Genomic DNA, 15,224 nt, shown 5'->3' on the forward strand with positions numbered 1-15,224 from the left:
AGCAGGCCGCATCCTCTCCGCCCCCCTGAGGGGATGCAGAGAAAGCAGCGAAGGCCGCGACCGGCTGATCACAGCGAGCTGAGGAGGCCAATGGGGGGGGGGCTGCGGGCCCGTGTGGCTGCCGGTGTCTGGGAGCTGTTGTATAATAGCGGCAGAGAGAAAAGCAGCCCAGCTGGCGGCCCAGACGCTGCCAGAAAAGGAAGTGCTCGGGTTGAAATGAGGATCCGGCTCATTAAAGCCGCCCCCGCGGTGCCCAGCCCCCCCCCCCCCCCACCGGAGCGGAGCTGCCTCTCCTCAGCCGGCAGCGCTGCGGGAAGGAGGGATCGGCCGGCCTGCTCAGTACAAAATAATCACCATCCACGGTGCGCAGAGCCGCTTCCCTGCTGCCACGTGGTCGCCTGAAAGGACCCCGGCTCCGGAGAGCGGCTCCAGAGCCCTGCAGAAACAGGGCGGGGGCCCTCTGAGGACAAGTGCCCTGGGAGCTCCAGGGCCAGGCCGCAGCTCGTCCTGCATGGACGGGCCCCCCGGACCCGCTCCAGCAGGGAACCTCAGGAACAGGGGCCGTCTGTGGCCCCCCAGCTTGCCTGGGTCTGGCCCCTGGGGCTCGGGGCTCCCCCATCTCCTCGTGGGGCACGCCCGGGCTCTGGTGTGCGAGGGGAACGTGGGGAGGGTCTTTCTCCTCTGGCGGGGGCCACGCCAGCGAGGGCTTTTGGGGTTTTGGTTGGCTGGTTTGTTCGGTTTGGGTTTGGGTTCTTTGTATTTGGTGGGTTTTTGGCTTCTCACATGGGTGTGGCCCCCAACTGATTGTCCTGTGGCCCCCAACCCAAAAAAGGGACCACAGGGACCCCCTACCTGCAATCCAGGGGCCCAGGCGAAGGGCTGCGCTCTCAGCAGAGATGCCAGCTCTGGGTGGGCCTGTGCCCTTGGAAGGGGTCGGGAGCTCTGACAAGCGTATGGGGTCACAGCGACCCAAAGCCCAGCACTATCCATCCGGCACAAAGCCCCCCCCCCCCCCCCCGACTTGCAGTGCCTCTGGGTCGCCCCGAGGGAATGGGGAACGGTCTGCTCGGTGCCGGAGCTGCACCCCGGGCCAGGATCGCGCCGGGAAGCAGCACTGTCCGTCGTGGGCCCAGTGTGGCGGAGGAGCCCGCGCCGCCTCCCCCGGCGCCGCTCTGGAGAGGCAGGTTGGGCCTGTGTGTCCTGGCCCAAGTCGCCGAGGGCGTGTCCCCGTGCGCACGTACTGCACAGCCAGCTGGGCGCCGGTGGGGATGGAACCGTGGCGTGGACTAACCAAAAGCAAAAGCTTTTATGTTCATGCTACAGACTGCGTGCATTCCCTCCCCCCTCCCTGCCGGTACATGTCTCAGTCCTGGCTCGCGACAGATCCAGGACCTACCCCCGCTGCGGCTCTGCATTTCAAGTGCATTAGGAGCCACGCGGGCAGGCAGCCCGGCTCCGGGAGCTCAGACCCCCCAGACAGGGGCTGCTGCCACCCACATGGCTGCCTCTTTCTCAGAAGCAGCGGCACGGGCTGACGGGCAGCTGGTCCGCGAGGGGAGCTGGTTTTGAAACTGACTCCCCTTGCAGACCAGCTCCCGCCTGGCACCCCGCACTGCTGCCTCTGATACGGCGGCTGCCGGCCCCGCCCCCGGGGACTGCAGACTAGTCGACTAACCGATAAAATGTCACAAGGTTACTCGACTGTTCAGGTCACCGATATTTCCCATCCCTGGGCGCAGGAGCGCTGCGCTCTGCCAGCCAGGCAGTGGCGCTGGAACAATTCTTAGGGTGGGGATGCTGAATTGCACCCCCATTAGGTCTGTCCGTGCCCTGCAACATTGCCTGGAGCTGGGGCCGGCTGCTGGGACCTCACATGCAGGACTGGCAGCTGGGACCCTGGGCTGGCAGCTGAGCCCCAGGGCGAAGGGCCGGTGGCCAAGCCCAGCCCCCAGAACCCATGCAGGCCCACAGCGGATCTGGGGGGGGGCAGTGAGGAAACCATCATGCCAACTAGCCGTACAAAGGGGGGTGACGTTATCCGCTCCCCCTGCAGAGAGAGGTCCTGGGACGGTCTGGGGCCGGGACTGCAAAGATGCTGAGAAGGCAACGGGGCAGCAGGCGAAATTCGGCGCTGAGCAATGCAAAGTAAAGCGCCTTGGAGACCATCGCCTGGCTGCCCTACAAAACGCGGGTCTCCCTCCGCTGTGGCCGCTCCGGCGCCATCTTGGCGCCGTTGGAGCGTGCTCTGCGAACACCCACTCTGTGCGGCGGCCGCCAGAACGGCCAACGGGGGCAGAGAGCTCTGGGGAAAGGGCCGAGGAGAAGGCCGAGGGTGTCCGCTTGCCTCTCCGGAGAGCCGGGTTTGCCCACAGCTTGCCCATGGCAGGCGGACGAGCCGCCCTCCTGCAAAAACCAAAGCGAAACGGGGACTGGAGGAGGCTGGGACGCAATAAAGCATTGCGGGAGTGGGGGGCAGGGCTGCCCTCGGAGGAGAGAGTAAAAGACGGGGCCTGTTCGGCTGGGGGAGAGCCGAGGAGGAGGGGCTGAGAGAGGTCTGGAAAACCTGGCGGGCGGTGGAGAAAGGAAGAAGGAGACTTATTTCCCCTTCTCCCAGGGCTGCCCGGCTTCCTCCGCTGGTTCCTAGGCACCATGGGCTTTGTGTACCAGACAAAGAGACAACTGACAATAATAAGAGGTGATTTAATTCCACGGTGACGCAGAGCCGGGGCTGACGACACATGGAAAATATTGAGGCTGCTGGCTCGGCAAGATGGGCCGCCCGGGAGAACTTTCTGGAGTTAGGGACGTGCCATCTGCAGGTGGAAAATCCGAGCGGGGGAGCAGCAGCTGCACCTGCCTTTCCTCTCGGTGCTTCAGCCAGGGCACCCCAGCCATGGCCCCCCCTCCCGTCTGCCCAGGTGGCCCGGTTCCCCGGCTGGCCTGCGGTTTCCCCGCTGGAGACGGGCTGCCGGAAGAGTGCGGCCTCGTGTCCCCGCTCCTGGAGTGTGCCCCGGGCGAGCCCGCTGGGCAAAGCTAATACCCAGCGGGCTGAGTCTGCAGGCAGAACGCATCCCCTGGAAACCCCGCCCCAACAATAAGGCCCCCGCACGGGTGATAAGCTCCCCGGAGATCCCCCTCCCCCTCCCGTCAACGACGGCTGGTTGCTGTTCATCCCTTTGGCCTCTCTGGGGTGTGGCCCCTGCAAATCAGCCTCCCCCACGAGTCTCCCTGCTCCAAGGCCTGCCGGTGGGCAGGGTGATCGCTCTGCCTCGGGCACTTGGATGGGACTCAAGAGTTCTGGGTTCTAGTCCCTGCCCTGCCACAAACTGGCCGGGGGCCTTGGACAAGATCTCTTGGACGGAGAGGTAGATACGCTGGCGGGCAGGGATCGGATCCGGAGTGACCTGGACGCATTGGAGGGTTGGGCCAGAAGAAATCAGATGAGGTTCGACAAGCGCAGAGTCCTGCCCGTGGGAGGGAAGAATCCCAAGCATTGGTACAGGCCGGGGACCCACTGGCCAAGCAGCAGTTCTGCAGAAAAGGCCCTGGGGATTGCAGTGGCTGAGAAGCTGGAGATGAGCCAACAGGGGCCCTTGTAGCCTAGAAGGCGAATGGCATATTAGGGGCATTAGGAGGAGCATTGCCAGCAGATCCAGAGATGTCATCATTCCCCTTTATTCAGCTCTGGTGAGGCCACATCTGGAGTGTTGTGTCCAGTTCTGCCCCCCCACCCCCACCCCCCACACACTACAGAAAGGATGTGGGCGCATTGGAGAGGGTCCAGCAGAGGGCGACCAAAACAATTCGGGGGCTGGAGCACACGACCTGTGAGGAGAGGCTGAGGGATTTGGGCTTGTTCAGTCTGCAGGGGAGAAGAGTGAGGGGCAACTCCCTGCAGGGGGGTCCAAAGAGGCTGGCGAGAGGCTGTTCTCAGTGGGGGCAGGGGGCAGAACGAGGAGCAATGGGCTCAAGTTGCAGTGGGGGGGGGGGGTGTCTAGGTTGGAGATTAGGGAAAAAATTTTCCCAAGAAGGTGGGGAAGCGCTGGGCTGGGTTCCCTTGGGGGGGGGGGGGTGGAATCTCCGTCCCTAGAGGTGTTTGACCAGGCCCTGGCTGGGCTCATTGAGTCGGGGTTGGTCCTGCTCTGGGCCGGGGGCTGGACTCGACGGCTCCTGAGGTCTCGGCCCGCCCCAGGGTTCTCTGAGCGGCTCCCCTGCTGCAGCTTGGCTGTTCAGATCCACACGTCCTAGCCCAGAGAGCGCCTCACGTGGGGTTTGCGTGGCCCCGGGCCCCGATCCGAGCTGGCACTGCTGGAATGGAACTAAGGGATGCTCATCACAGTTCCAGGTAGCCCCCCCCAACATCCCCAGCAGCGGAGCCCAATGGTTTGTGTCGCTTTCCAGTCTGAAAGCACTTTGCAAGGCAGCCCCCGAGACGCGAACTGCCCTTTTGTAATTCCGCTTTCCAGCAGCTCGGGGCTTGCCCGGCTCCCCTGCGCGCCCTCCGCCTCCTCGGCGCGAGAATGGAGATGTCGGGGGTGGGTGGGACGGGGAATGAATGGCCAAGCCGGGTGGCAGACAGTGATTACGGCTACAGAACTGCTCATTACACCTACAGCCCTGCGCCCGCTGCCAGTCCCTGCCAACACGCTTGTTTGTGGCTGTTACCCCGTCCTGCATCCTGCCGTTCCCCATTTATTCCTGCAGAAACGTGAGCTCAGCAGCGGCACGGGCTGTGGACATCTCGTCAGTTCAACGCCCGCAAACCAAGCGTGGCTCTGGGGGGAGGGGTATTGGATTGGGGGCAAGTCGCAAGTGGGGCTCTGCAGGGAGCTGCTCTGGATCCAGTCCTGTGTAACAATTATCAAAGGCCTGGATGTAGATATAAGGAGCAGACCGGTCGCTTTGGCTGATGACACAGAGCTAGAGCCGGCTGCCAGCTCTTTGGCGGACTGAGCTAAAATGCAGAGGGATCTTAACGGGGCTAGAGATAAAAAGAAATTCAACAGAGACAAACTGAAGGGTCTGCATGTAGGGAAGGAAACCCAAATGCACAAATACAGACTCGGAAGCGGGGGGGACTGGCTTGGCAGCAGCTCTGCCGAGAAGGATCTGGGAGCCGTGGCGGGTTCCATCCTCAACATGCATCAACAGTGTGATACTGGTGCCAAAAAAGCAGCAATTGCAATTGGGGGTTGCATTAACAGGAGCCGAGCACACAAGTCCCGGGAGGGGACAGGGCCAGGCTACTCGGCACTGGAGCACCAGGGCCAGGTTTGCTCCCTGCTGGCGAGAAACTGGGAAGGCTCCAGAGGCGAGCGACAAGGCGGATCTCAGGGCTGGAACGCCAGCCGCCCGAGCAAAGGCTGAAGGGGCCGGGCCGGTTCGCTTGGGAAGAGGAGATGAAGCTGCTGTCACACACTGGAAAGGCTGCCACAAGGACGATGGAGACCACACGCAGGGGCAGGACGAGGGGCGATGGGCTCAGACTACACATGGCAGATTTAGATGAACTCCCAGGGAACCCTCCGGTCGGAACAGCCGGACCAGGGAACAAACTCCCCGGGGACGTCCTGGACTGATAGAATCGTACAACACTAGAACTGGAAGGAACCTTGAGAGTCCTCGAGTCCAATCCCCTACCCCCACAGCAGGACCCAGCACCGTCTACACCACCCCTGACTGGCGTCCGTCCAACCTGCTCTTCAATATCTCCAGGGATGGAGAGTCCACAACCCCCCAGGCAACTTATCCCAGTGTTTAAGTAGGAAGTTTTTCCTAATGTCCAACCTAAACCTCCCTTGCTGCAGTTTAAGCCCCTTGCTTCTTGTCCTGTCCTCAGAGGCCAAGAACAATTTTTTCTCCCTCCTCCACGTGAACCCCTTTTAGATACCTGAACACCCCTGTCATGTCCCCTCTCAGTCTTCTCCTTTCCACACTAAACAAGCCCAATTCTTCCAGCCTTCCCTCCTAGCTCATGTTCTCTAGACCTTTCATCATTCTCGTTGCTCTTCTTTGGACCCTCTCCAATTTCTCCACATCTTTCTGGAAATGCAGTGCTCAGAACTGGACACAATCCTCCAACTGAGGCCTAACCAGCGCAGAGCAGAGCGGAAGAATGACGTCTTGTGTCTTGTTCACAACACACCTGTTAATGCAGCCCAGAATCATGTTTGCTTTTTTTTGCAACAGCATCACACGGTTGAATCATGTTTAGCTTGTGGTTCACTATAACCCCTAGATCCCTTTCTGCCGGACTCCTCCCTAGACCGTCGCTTCCCATTCTGTGTGTGTGAAACTGATTGTTCCTTCCTAAGTGGAGCACTTTGCATTTGTCCTTATGAAACTTCATCCTATTGACCTCAGACCATTTCTTCAGTTTGTCCGGAACATTTGAATTATGACCCTATCCTCCAAAGCACTTGCAACCCTTCTTAGCTTGGTGTCATCTTCAAACTTCATAAGTGTCCTCCCTAAATCACTGATGAAGATTGTCACGTTACTGGATCTTGAGGGGAGCAGCCAGATCACTGATGCACCCATAGGTGGGGGTGTTGGCCCCAAGAATGGTATAGAAGGCGGCCATGTGAGGTATTGAATAGAAGCTACTGTCTGCTGATCCTGTGTACGCTATTTATGTGAGTGTATAATGTCTGTGTGTGTAGGTAGGAATCTGTAATCTGTGTGGAGACTGAATATTTCTCTGAATGTGGTTGAGCATCGGGCTGAGCCTGACCTATGGACATGCTAATTAGTGAGGCCCTATGGGACAATGGCTCTCAATGGGCCAAGGACACACCTAAAGCAGGAGGGCGGAGGCCTAAGAGCTGCAGCAGAGAGAGGCTGAGGGCCAGGTGACCGGCTGCGGCCAAGGAGAGGCCAGGAAGGAGGTATAAAGAGGCCATGCGGGGGACTCCATTTGGTTCACAGCTCAGCACTTCATCCCAGAGGCAGCACTGCAGGGATCGAAGAGCCCGGAAGACCTGTGAACCTATCCTGATGCTAGGATGTGCAACAAGGACTTTTAAACCAGCAGCTGCAACATCTCTGCTAGCGCCTGCATCGAGGACTGGGAGATTCGATGCATGTAACGTACTATCCTTTAACAGCCTCACTCTCATGCTTTTCTTTATTGTAATAATAAACCTTTAGTTGTTAGATTCTAAAGGATTGGCTCAATGCGATTTGTGGGTAAGGTCCAGAGGGTAAATTGACCAGGGATCTGTGGCTGGTTTCTTGGAACTGGACAGAACTTGTTCGGGGTAGGTGGGATTGGGTGCTAGGACCCCCCACCTGTGTATGAGGCCCAGGGCCATCTGGGGCACGGATATTGCTGGGGTGTCAGAGGGGTTTTGCTCAGGAGGCTTCAGGCAGGCAGCTGGAGCGCTCTGTGGGACTGGTTTGCGGCCTGTTTGGAGAGGTCACCAGTCTGGGGGCTGTAAGGAGCCCTGGATTTGAGCAATTCGCCCTGAGCGGACGCCCTCAGCTGTGCCCAGACACGGCCCAGTCTGTCACAAAGATATAGACCAGAACCAGTCCCAAACCAGACCCTGCGGAACCCCACTAGTTATGCTCTTCTAGCCTGACTGTGAACCATTAATAACTACTCTCTGAGTATGGTTATCCAGCCAGTTATGCACCCACCTTATAGTAGCCCCATCTAGGTTGTATTTCCCTAGTTTATTGATAAGAAGGTCATGCAAGACCATATCAAATGCCTTACTAAAGTCTTGGTATACCACAGCCACCGCTTCCCTCTTATCCACCAGACTCATTAGCCTATCAAAGAAAGCTATCTGATTGGTTTGACATGATTTGTTCTTTACAGATCCATGCTGGCTGTTCCCTAGCACCTTGTTATCTTCCAGGTGTTTGCAGATGAATTCCTTAATTACCTGCTCCATTATCACAGGAATCTCCCTGTGCTGACGGATGACACGAGGAGCCTGGAAAGCCTGTATTGGGTGGTTTAGACACAACAAGCCCTCGGCAGGGGGGTTAGACTCGATACCCTGGAGGGCCCTTCTAGCCCCATGATTCACCTGTCTGCTTTGTCTGGTTTTCCACTCCTGCAAGGAGCTCTACACGGGCATGGTCTGAGAACTGGTTAAAAGACAGGAAACAAAGAGGAGCAATAAATGGTAGGTCTCTACATAGAGAGAGGTACCTAGTGGGGTCCATACTGGGACCTAGCCTGTTCAACTTCTTTATAATTGATCTGGATACTAAACTGCTCAGGATAGTTAAGATCAAAGCAGACCGTGAAGAGCTTCAAAAAGATCTCGCCAAGCGATGTGATTGGGTAACAAAATGGCAAATGAAATGGAATGTGGATAAATGTAAAGTAATGCACATCGGGAAAAATAATCCCAACTCTACATCCAATATGATGAGGACTAATTTGGCTACAACTACTCAAGAGAGAGATCTTCGAGTCACTGTGGAGAGTTCTCTGCAAACATCCACTCAATGTACAGTGGCAGCCAAAAAAGCAAACAGAATGTTAGGAATCTAAGAGATATTAAGACAGAATATCTTATTGCCTCTGTATAAAACCATGGTACACCCATATCTGGAATACTGTGTACAGATGTGGTCACCTCATTTAAAAAAAAGAGCTATAGGCATTGGAAAAGGTTCAGAAAAGGACAACAAAAATGATAAGGGGTTTGGAGCGGGTCCCATATGAGGAGAGGTTAAAGCGACTGGGACTTTTCAGCTTAGAAAAGAGGAGACTGAGGGGGGATAGGATAGAGGTCTGGTGTGGAGAAAGGGAATAAAGAAAAGTTATTTCCTTGTTTCTATAACACAAGAACTAGGGGTCACCAAATGAAATGAATAGGTTGCAGGTTTAAAACAAACAAAAGGAAGTTTTTCTTCAAGCAGCGCACAGTCAACCCGAGGAACTCCTTGCCGGAGGATGTTGTGAAGGCCAGGACTTTACTGGGGTTCAAAAAAGAGCTAGATATAGTCAAGGAGGTTAGGCCCATCAATGGCTATTAGCCAAGATGGGCAGGAGTGGTGTCCCTAGCCTCTGTGTGTCAGAGGCTGGGAATCGGAGACAGGGAAGGGATCACTGGATGATTCCCTGTTCTGTTCCCTCCCTCTGGAGCACCCGGCATTGGCCACTGGGCAGTGGATACTGAGCTAGACGGACCGTTACTCTGCCCCCAGTGCGACCGTTCTCATGGGCCGCCTACAGAGCGAAGCTAGTGGGGCCCCATGAAGGTATCTGCTCGTGTTTGAGCAGTTCCAGGACTGGGGCCAAAGGCTGTCGTTTCTTTGGGATGGGTGTGACATGGGGGGGGGGGCTGTCTGCTCTGTGACCCGGGGTCCCCCTGCGCTGCGCTGTGTGATTCCCACTGACTCACGCACATGTGGATTAGCCCACCTGATAACAAGGCTCTTTCCCCAGGGGAGAGACAAAGGGAGGGAGGCGGAGATGAACACCTGGTTTGGAGCAGGGTCTGGGAGCCAGGAGTCTTGGGCTGGAACAATGAAGGAAACAGACTAATGAGGGGGCTGGAATCTAGGGGTCCAACGGCCCCATCTCAAGGGGGCTGAGGCATCCTGGCCCAGATTCCTGTAGACACATCACGTCTGTGCTGTGCTGTATCCCGGAGAAGCAATAAACTCCCTCTGTTCTACTGGCTGGCAGAGACTGTTCTTGCTGCAACGGGGCTGCAGGGTTGGGGGAACCCCGACTCGCCGTCACAACAGGACCTTTCTTTCCCTAGAGAGCCAGGGCCCCAAACAGCAGGAGACCCAGGTGCTCCCAGAACACAGAGGGCAGAGAGAGGGGGTCGCGCCCATCTTGGCCTTTCCTGGACTGAAATGATTCCGGGGTGTGGCCCGGGGAGAGCTGAGATGGTGGATTTAGCTCAGCTACGACGCCAGGTTTGTAACTCCCCACAGCTCCGGCTCCGGCTCCGGTGTGCAGCCAGGTTCACCCGGGGCCACCAGGAAGGGCCCATCTTTTCAAAGGTGGCCCCTGCTTGGGGGTGTCCAACTCGGGACACTTAAGACATGAATTCCAGAGGTGCTGCAGGTGAAGGCCACGGGCACTCCATGGGTGGCGGGTGAATGGCAGCTCAGGCAGACTAGCCTCTGCCCCCTTCCCCGCTGCAACCCAGAGCACACTCACCCCACCACAGCCCTGCCTTGGGCTGCCCCTGTCCCTCCAGCCCTGGGGCACTAGGTGGGCAGCGCACATGTACCCCAAGTGGCACAGTCCTCTCCCGCCCTGAGCCCCAGGAGGGTGGCACATCCTCCTCACCATTCAGCACCAGAGCACTGGGTGGGCAGGTGGCACATACACTGGCTCCAGCTGCCCAGAGTCCCTGGCTACAAGCTGGCCCCCACTCGCCCCAGCCCCAATACGCCCCCCTGCCCAGGGGAAGAGCCATGGAGTGCTGGTGGGAAGCAGGAGAGGCCTGGGGTGGAGTGCGGTTGGGGCCACACCAGGCTGTTTGGGGGGGGCTCAGCCTCTGCCAGCCTTTAGTATCCACTACCCACGCTCAGCATCTTTTGGTTTAAATATTAACTGAGATGCTCGTGTAATCATGTCACCAGGGCCTGGAGTTTTATGGGAAAATCTCCAGTATTGTGAGACGCCAAATAAAACGGGTCTATGATGCAAACCAAATGGTGGGAGTTGGCAGCCTGGAGCGAGCCGGCACAAGGTCCAGCTGCGGGGGAGAGGGAAGGGAGGTGGCAAAGCCGTGAAGCGGGAAGGGGGAGAAGCAGGGTGGGCGGAGGGGTCAGGCCACGCTCGGGTTGGAAGCCGCACACGGAAGGTGACAGGGACAGCTGATGGACTGATAGGGCCCTGCGCAGGATTTTCACTGGGCTACGCAGTACCAGCTCCCGGACTCCCTCTACCATGTGTAGGGCAGCCAGATGGTTTCAACAGAAATACCGGACACACTGGCCATTGCATCCTGATCTACGTCACCGGCCAGTGCGATTTTCAAAATGTGTTTCCCGGACAGAACGCTCAGACTCTGGACTGTGCGGTTCAAACCCGGCCCCTGGCCACGCGACAGTGGCGGCTTCCAGCGTTTGAGTCCCGTGGGGCGGTGGAAAGAAACGTGGACACAGGCCAGAGAGCCCCAGTCAGCCCCCCCCATTTATCCTTTGCCGGTTGGGGCCCCCAAGGGTGCAGGGGCCACGCTGCAGCCGAGGCTCCTGGTACCCTGGTGCTGCCCCAGCTGCCACCTTCCCTGCCCCACTCCTTGGCCCCCCACGTGGCTACAGCCCCCCCATAGGATGTCACCCAAAAAAAGCCCATTGGACCTAGGGAAGAGGTTCCCCTTCCTCTTTAGTGACGTCACACTTCCCCTTCTCTTCCTCCCCGGTGACGTCAGAGGATCCCACTCTAGTGATGTCACAGGACTTCCAGAAGATTCCCTAGAGGGATTCCACGGGCAGCGTGTGGCAGGAGCCAATGAAAAGGCGCTGGGCGGGATGTGCAAGAGACAGACTGGCCAATGAAAGGCCGTTCTGGGCGGTCCCGGGTTTCTCCGACCAATGAGAGAGGGTGGAAGGCGGGCACTAGAGCTGATCGATACAGAGATGATCCAATCGCGCCCTGGGGAGGAGCCAGCGCGCCGGGCGGTTCCCCTGGGCGGTGCTACAGGGAACCGCCCCCCCATCCTGGCCAATGACAGGGGAGGGGTGTCCGGATTGGCAGCTGCCGCGGCCAATGGGCGCTCGGGGGCCGGGCGAGGCGCTGAGCGGGGGCGGGTCCGCACGTCAGGCCCGGCTGGCTCGGGGGGAGGCGGCGGCGGAGCCCAGCGAGCGCGGCGCCCCGGGACGGCCGGAGCGGTGAGTGCGGGGCCGCCGGGCCTGGGGGTCCACGTGCCAGGGGCCCCCCCCTCCGGGTGTCAGCCCCCCCCGCCGGGTGTCAGGCCCCCCCCCCGCCTGGAGCCCCCCCGCGTGTCAGGCCCCCCCCGGCTAGAGCCCCCCCCTCGTGTCAGGGCCCCCCCCCCGCCTGGAGCCCCCCCGCGTGTCAGGCCCCCCCCGCCTGGAGCCCCCCCGCGTGTCAGGCCCCCCCCCCGCCTGGAGCCCCCCCCCGCGTGTCAGGCCCCCCCCCGGCTAGAGCCCCCCCCCCGCGTGTCAGGCCCCCCCCGGCTAGAGCCCCCCCCCCCGCGTGTCAGGCCCCCCCCGCCTGGAGCCCCCCCGCGTGTCAGGCCCCCCCCGGCTAGAGCCCCCCCCTCGTGTCAGGGCCCCCCCCCCGCCTGGAGCCCCCCCGCGTGTCAGGCCCCCCCCGCCTGGAGCCCCCCCCCGCGTGTCAGGCCCCCCCCGCCTGGAGCCCCCCCGCGTGTCAGGCCCCCCCCCCGCCTGGAGCCCCCCCCGCGTGTCAGGCCCCCCCCCGGCTAGAGCCCCCCCCGCGTGTCAGGCCCCCCCCGGCTAGAGCCCCCCCCCCGCGTGTCAGGCCCCCCCCCGCCTGGAGCCCCCCCGGCTAGAGCCCCCCCCGAGTGTCAAGCCCCCCCCGCCTGGAGCTACCCCCCCCGCCTGGAGCCCCCCCGGCTAGAGCCACCCCCCCCGCGTGTCAGGGCCCCCCCGCCTGGAGCCACCCCCCCGCCTGGTGTGTCCCCCCCACGTGTCAGGGTAACTCTTGGCTGGTGTTGCCCCCCTGCCTGGTGTCACCCCCCCGTGTGTCAGTGCCCCCCCTTCTCCCGTGTATCAGCCCCCTCCGTGTCAGGGCCCCCCCCACCTGTTGTCGCCCCCGCGTGTCAACCCCACCTGCCAACGAGTATGGGAGTGTCAGGGCCCCACCAGGCACATACCTGGGATGGGGGGGCAGGACGGGGTTGGGTGTCAGGGCCCCCCAGGCACATACCTGGGATTGGGGGGGCAGGACGGGGTTGGGTGTCAGGGCCCCCCAGGCACATACCTGGGATTGGGGGGGCAGGACGGGGTTGGGTGTCAGGGCCCCCCCGGCACATACCTGGGATTGGGGGGGCAGGACGGGGTTGGGTGTCAGGGCCCCCCCAGGCACATATCTGGGATTGGGGGGGCAGGACGGGGTTGGGTGTCAGGGCCCCCCAGGCACATACCTGGGATTGGGGGGCAGGACGGGGTTGGGTGTCAGGGCCCCCCAGGCACATACCTGGGATTGGGGGGCAGGACGGGGTTGGGTGTCAGGGCCCCCCAGGCACATACCTGGGATTGGGGGGGCAGGACGGGGTTGGGTGTCAGGGCCCCCCAGGCACATACCTGGGATTGGGGGGGCAGGACGGGGTTGGGTGTCAGGGCCCCCCCGGCACATACCTGGGATTGGGGGGGCAGGACGGGGTTGGGTGTCAGGGCCCCCCAGGCACATACCTGGGATTGGGGGGCAGGACGGGGTTGGGTGTCAGGGCCCCCCCAGGCACATACCTGGGATTGGGGGGGCAGGACGGGGTTGGGTGTCAGGGCCCCCCCAGGCACATACCTGGGATTGGGGGGGCAGGACGGGGTTGGGTGTCAGGGCCCCCCAGGCACATACCTGGGATTGGGGGGCAGGACGGGGTTGGGTGTCAGGGCCCCCCAGGCACATACCTGGGATTGGGGGGCAGGACGGGGTTGGGTGTCAGGGCCCCCCAGGCACATACCTGGGATTGGGGGGCAGGACGGGGTTGGGTGTCAGGGCCCCCCAGGCACATACCTGGGATTGGGGGGCAGGACGGGGTTGGGTGTCAGGGCCCCCCAGGCACATACCTGGGATTGGGGGGCAGGACGGGGTTGGGTGTCAGGGCCCCCCCAGGCACATACCTGGGATTGGGGGGCAGGACGGGGTTGGGTGTCAGGGCCCCCCAGGCACATACCTGGGATTGGGGGGCAGGACGGGGTTGGGTGTCAGGGCCCCCCAGGCACATACCTGGGATTGGGGGGACAGGACGGGGTTGGGTGTCAGGGCCCCCCAGGCACATACCTGGGATTGGGGGGGCAGGACGGGGTTGGGTGTCAGGGCCCCCCAGGCACATACCTGGGATTGGGGGGCAGGACGGGGTTGGGTGTCAGGGCCCCCCCAGGCACATACCCAGGAACGAGGGCTGGGGCTGGGTGTCAGGGCCCCCCGGGCACATACCGGGGAAGGGGTGGAGGGTGGGGGTCAGGGCCTCCCAGCCACGCAGTCCCCGGAGGGGAGGGTGACAGGTCTGAGTGCTGGGCGCTCCTTACGGCTGCCTGTTCCCTCCACATATCCATTGCAGTTGGCAGCGTGTTGCCCTGTCCTGGGCCCCTCCTCCCCCGTCCCGGGGCTGCTGGGGGCCTGCTCTTTTTGGGAGCTGGATGTGGCTGCCAACGGTGACATGCTGCCCTGGGCTGCGTGGGAGGCTGTGGCAGGGAAGGGTTAACTCGTCACTGCGCTTCCATCCCTGGACCCTGTGTTCCAGCAGCGGTTCCGTGCGGGGGAATGACATAGCAGGGGGGCTTTCTGGGGGCTGGGCTGTGTGGGAACCAGTGATGATTCATTGGTGTAGTCATGACATTTCTAGCTGGATACTCCAGGCTGGCAGCCAGCCTGGGCACTGGTGGCTCTCCCTGCCCCGGTACAGTCTTGCTGAGGCTGTCTTGTCAGCCTTACCAAACTTGGTCTTGCTTGCTGGTATTGGGCTGCGGGTGACTCTGTTCGGCTGACATGCCCGCAATTCTGCTCTTCTGGAGTCGCATGGAGAGGTACCTTCTGGGCTATTATTTCTCTCATTCAAAGATTGTGATCTATGGCCAAGACGTAGGGTGAAGAAACTTTTGTGTTTAGTTGCACTCCCATGTATCGGTGTGGGGCTGCCTGTCTGTTCTCCTGGATTCCTTAGGGGCGTCTGGGTCTTTCCCTGGCCTGCCTTGCTGATCCGTGTGTAATCCGTGTCCTTTGTGTGCATGAAATAACAATTGTTCAGCCAGCGTGAAATTGTCCCAGTTCTAAAGAGCTGGTGGGTCTGGGTTTCTCTAGAATTCAGCCGTTTGTGTTGGATTCTGCCGAGGGGACAGAACGTTGCACGTTGTTTGGGGGGGTTGTTTTGTTTCATTGTTTGTTTGGGAGGGGGGTTGCTAATTTGCAGACCGTTTTATATCCAAATGTACAAAGTGCTGTGCCTGGAAGTTCCAGTACTTCAGAGCCAGTCCCAGCCCTGTGTCAGCGCGGAGTTAACAACTGAGGAAAGTCAGGGACTTCCTGGGGGCAATGACTTAATTTCAGATGCAGTATTTTCTCAGGTGAGGCAGGAAGCAGTGAGCGTCAA

At 60.6% G+C, this 15,224-nt stretch overlaps 1 protein-coding gene across 3 annotated transcripts in view; it reads left to right on the top strand.

The window, feature by feature from the left end:
- Positions 1–11,699: 11,699 nt before the first annotated feature.
- Positions 11,700–15,224, top strand: part of DNAJB5 (DnaJ heat shock protein family (Hsp40) member B5) — a 29,425-nt gene continuing 25,900 nt past the window's right edge. Inside the window, exon 1 of one of the 3 annotated variants that reach the window (XM_075932821.1) lies at positions 11,700–11,823. In XM_075932821.1, the coding sequence (XP_075788936.1) occupies positions 11,702–11,823 (122 nt within the window). In that variant the 5' untranslated portion in view covers positions 11,700–11,701. Of the gene's footprint in view, positions 11,824–14,477; positions 14,662–15,070; positions 15,199–15,224 lie in introns of those variants that run through there. The other 2 variants (XM_075932823.1, XM_075932824.1) reach the window with 2 other exon arrangements.

This window comes from Pelodiscus sinensis, chromosome 6 (assembly GCF_049634645.1).
Source record: "Pelodiscus sinensis isolate JC-2024 chromosome 6, ASM4963464v1, whole genome shotgun sequence".
Taxonomy (NCBI): domain Eukaryota; kingdom Metazoa; phylum Chordata; order Testudines; family Trionychidae; genus Pelodiscus; species Pelodiscus sinensis.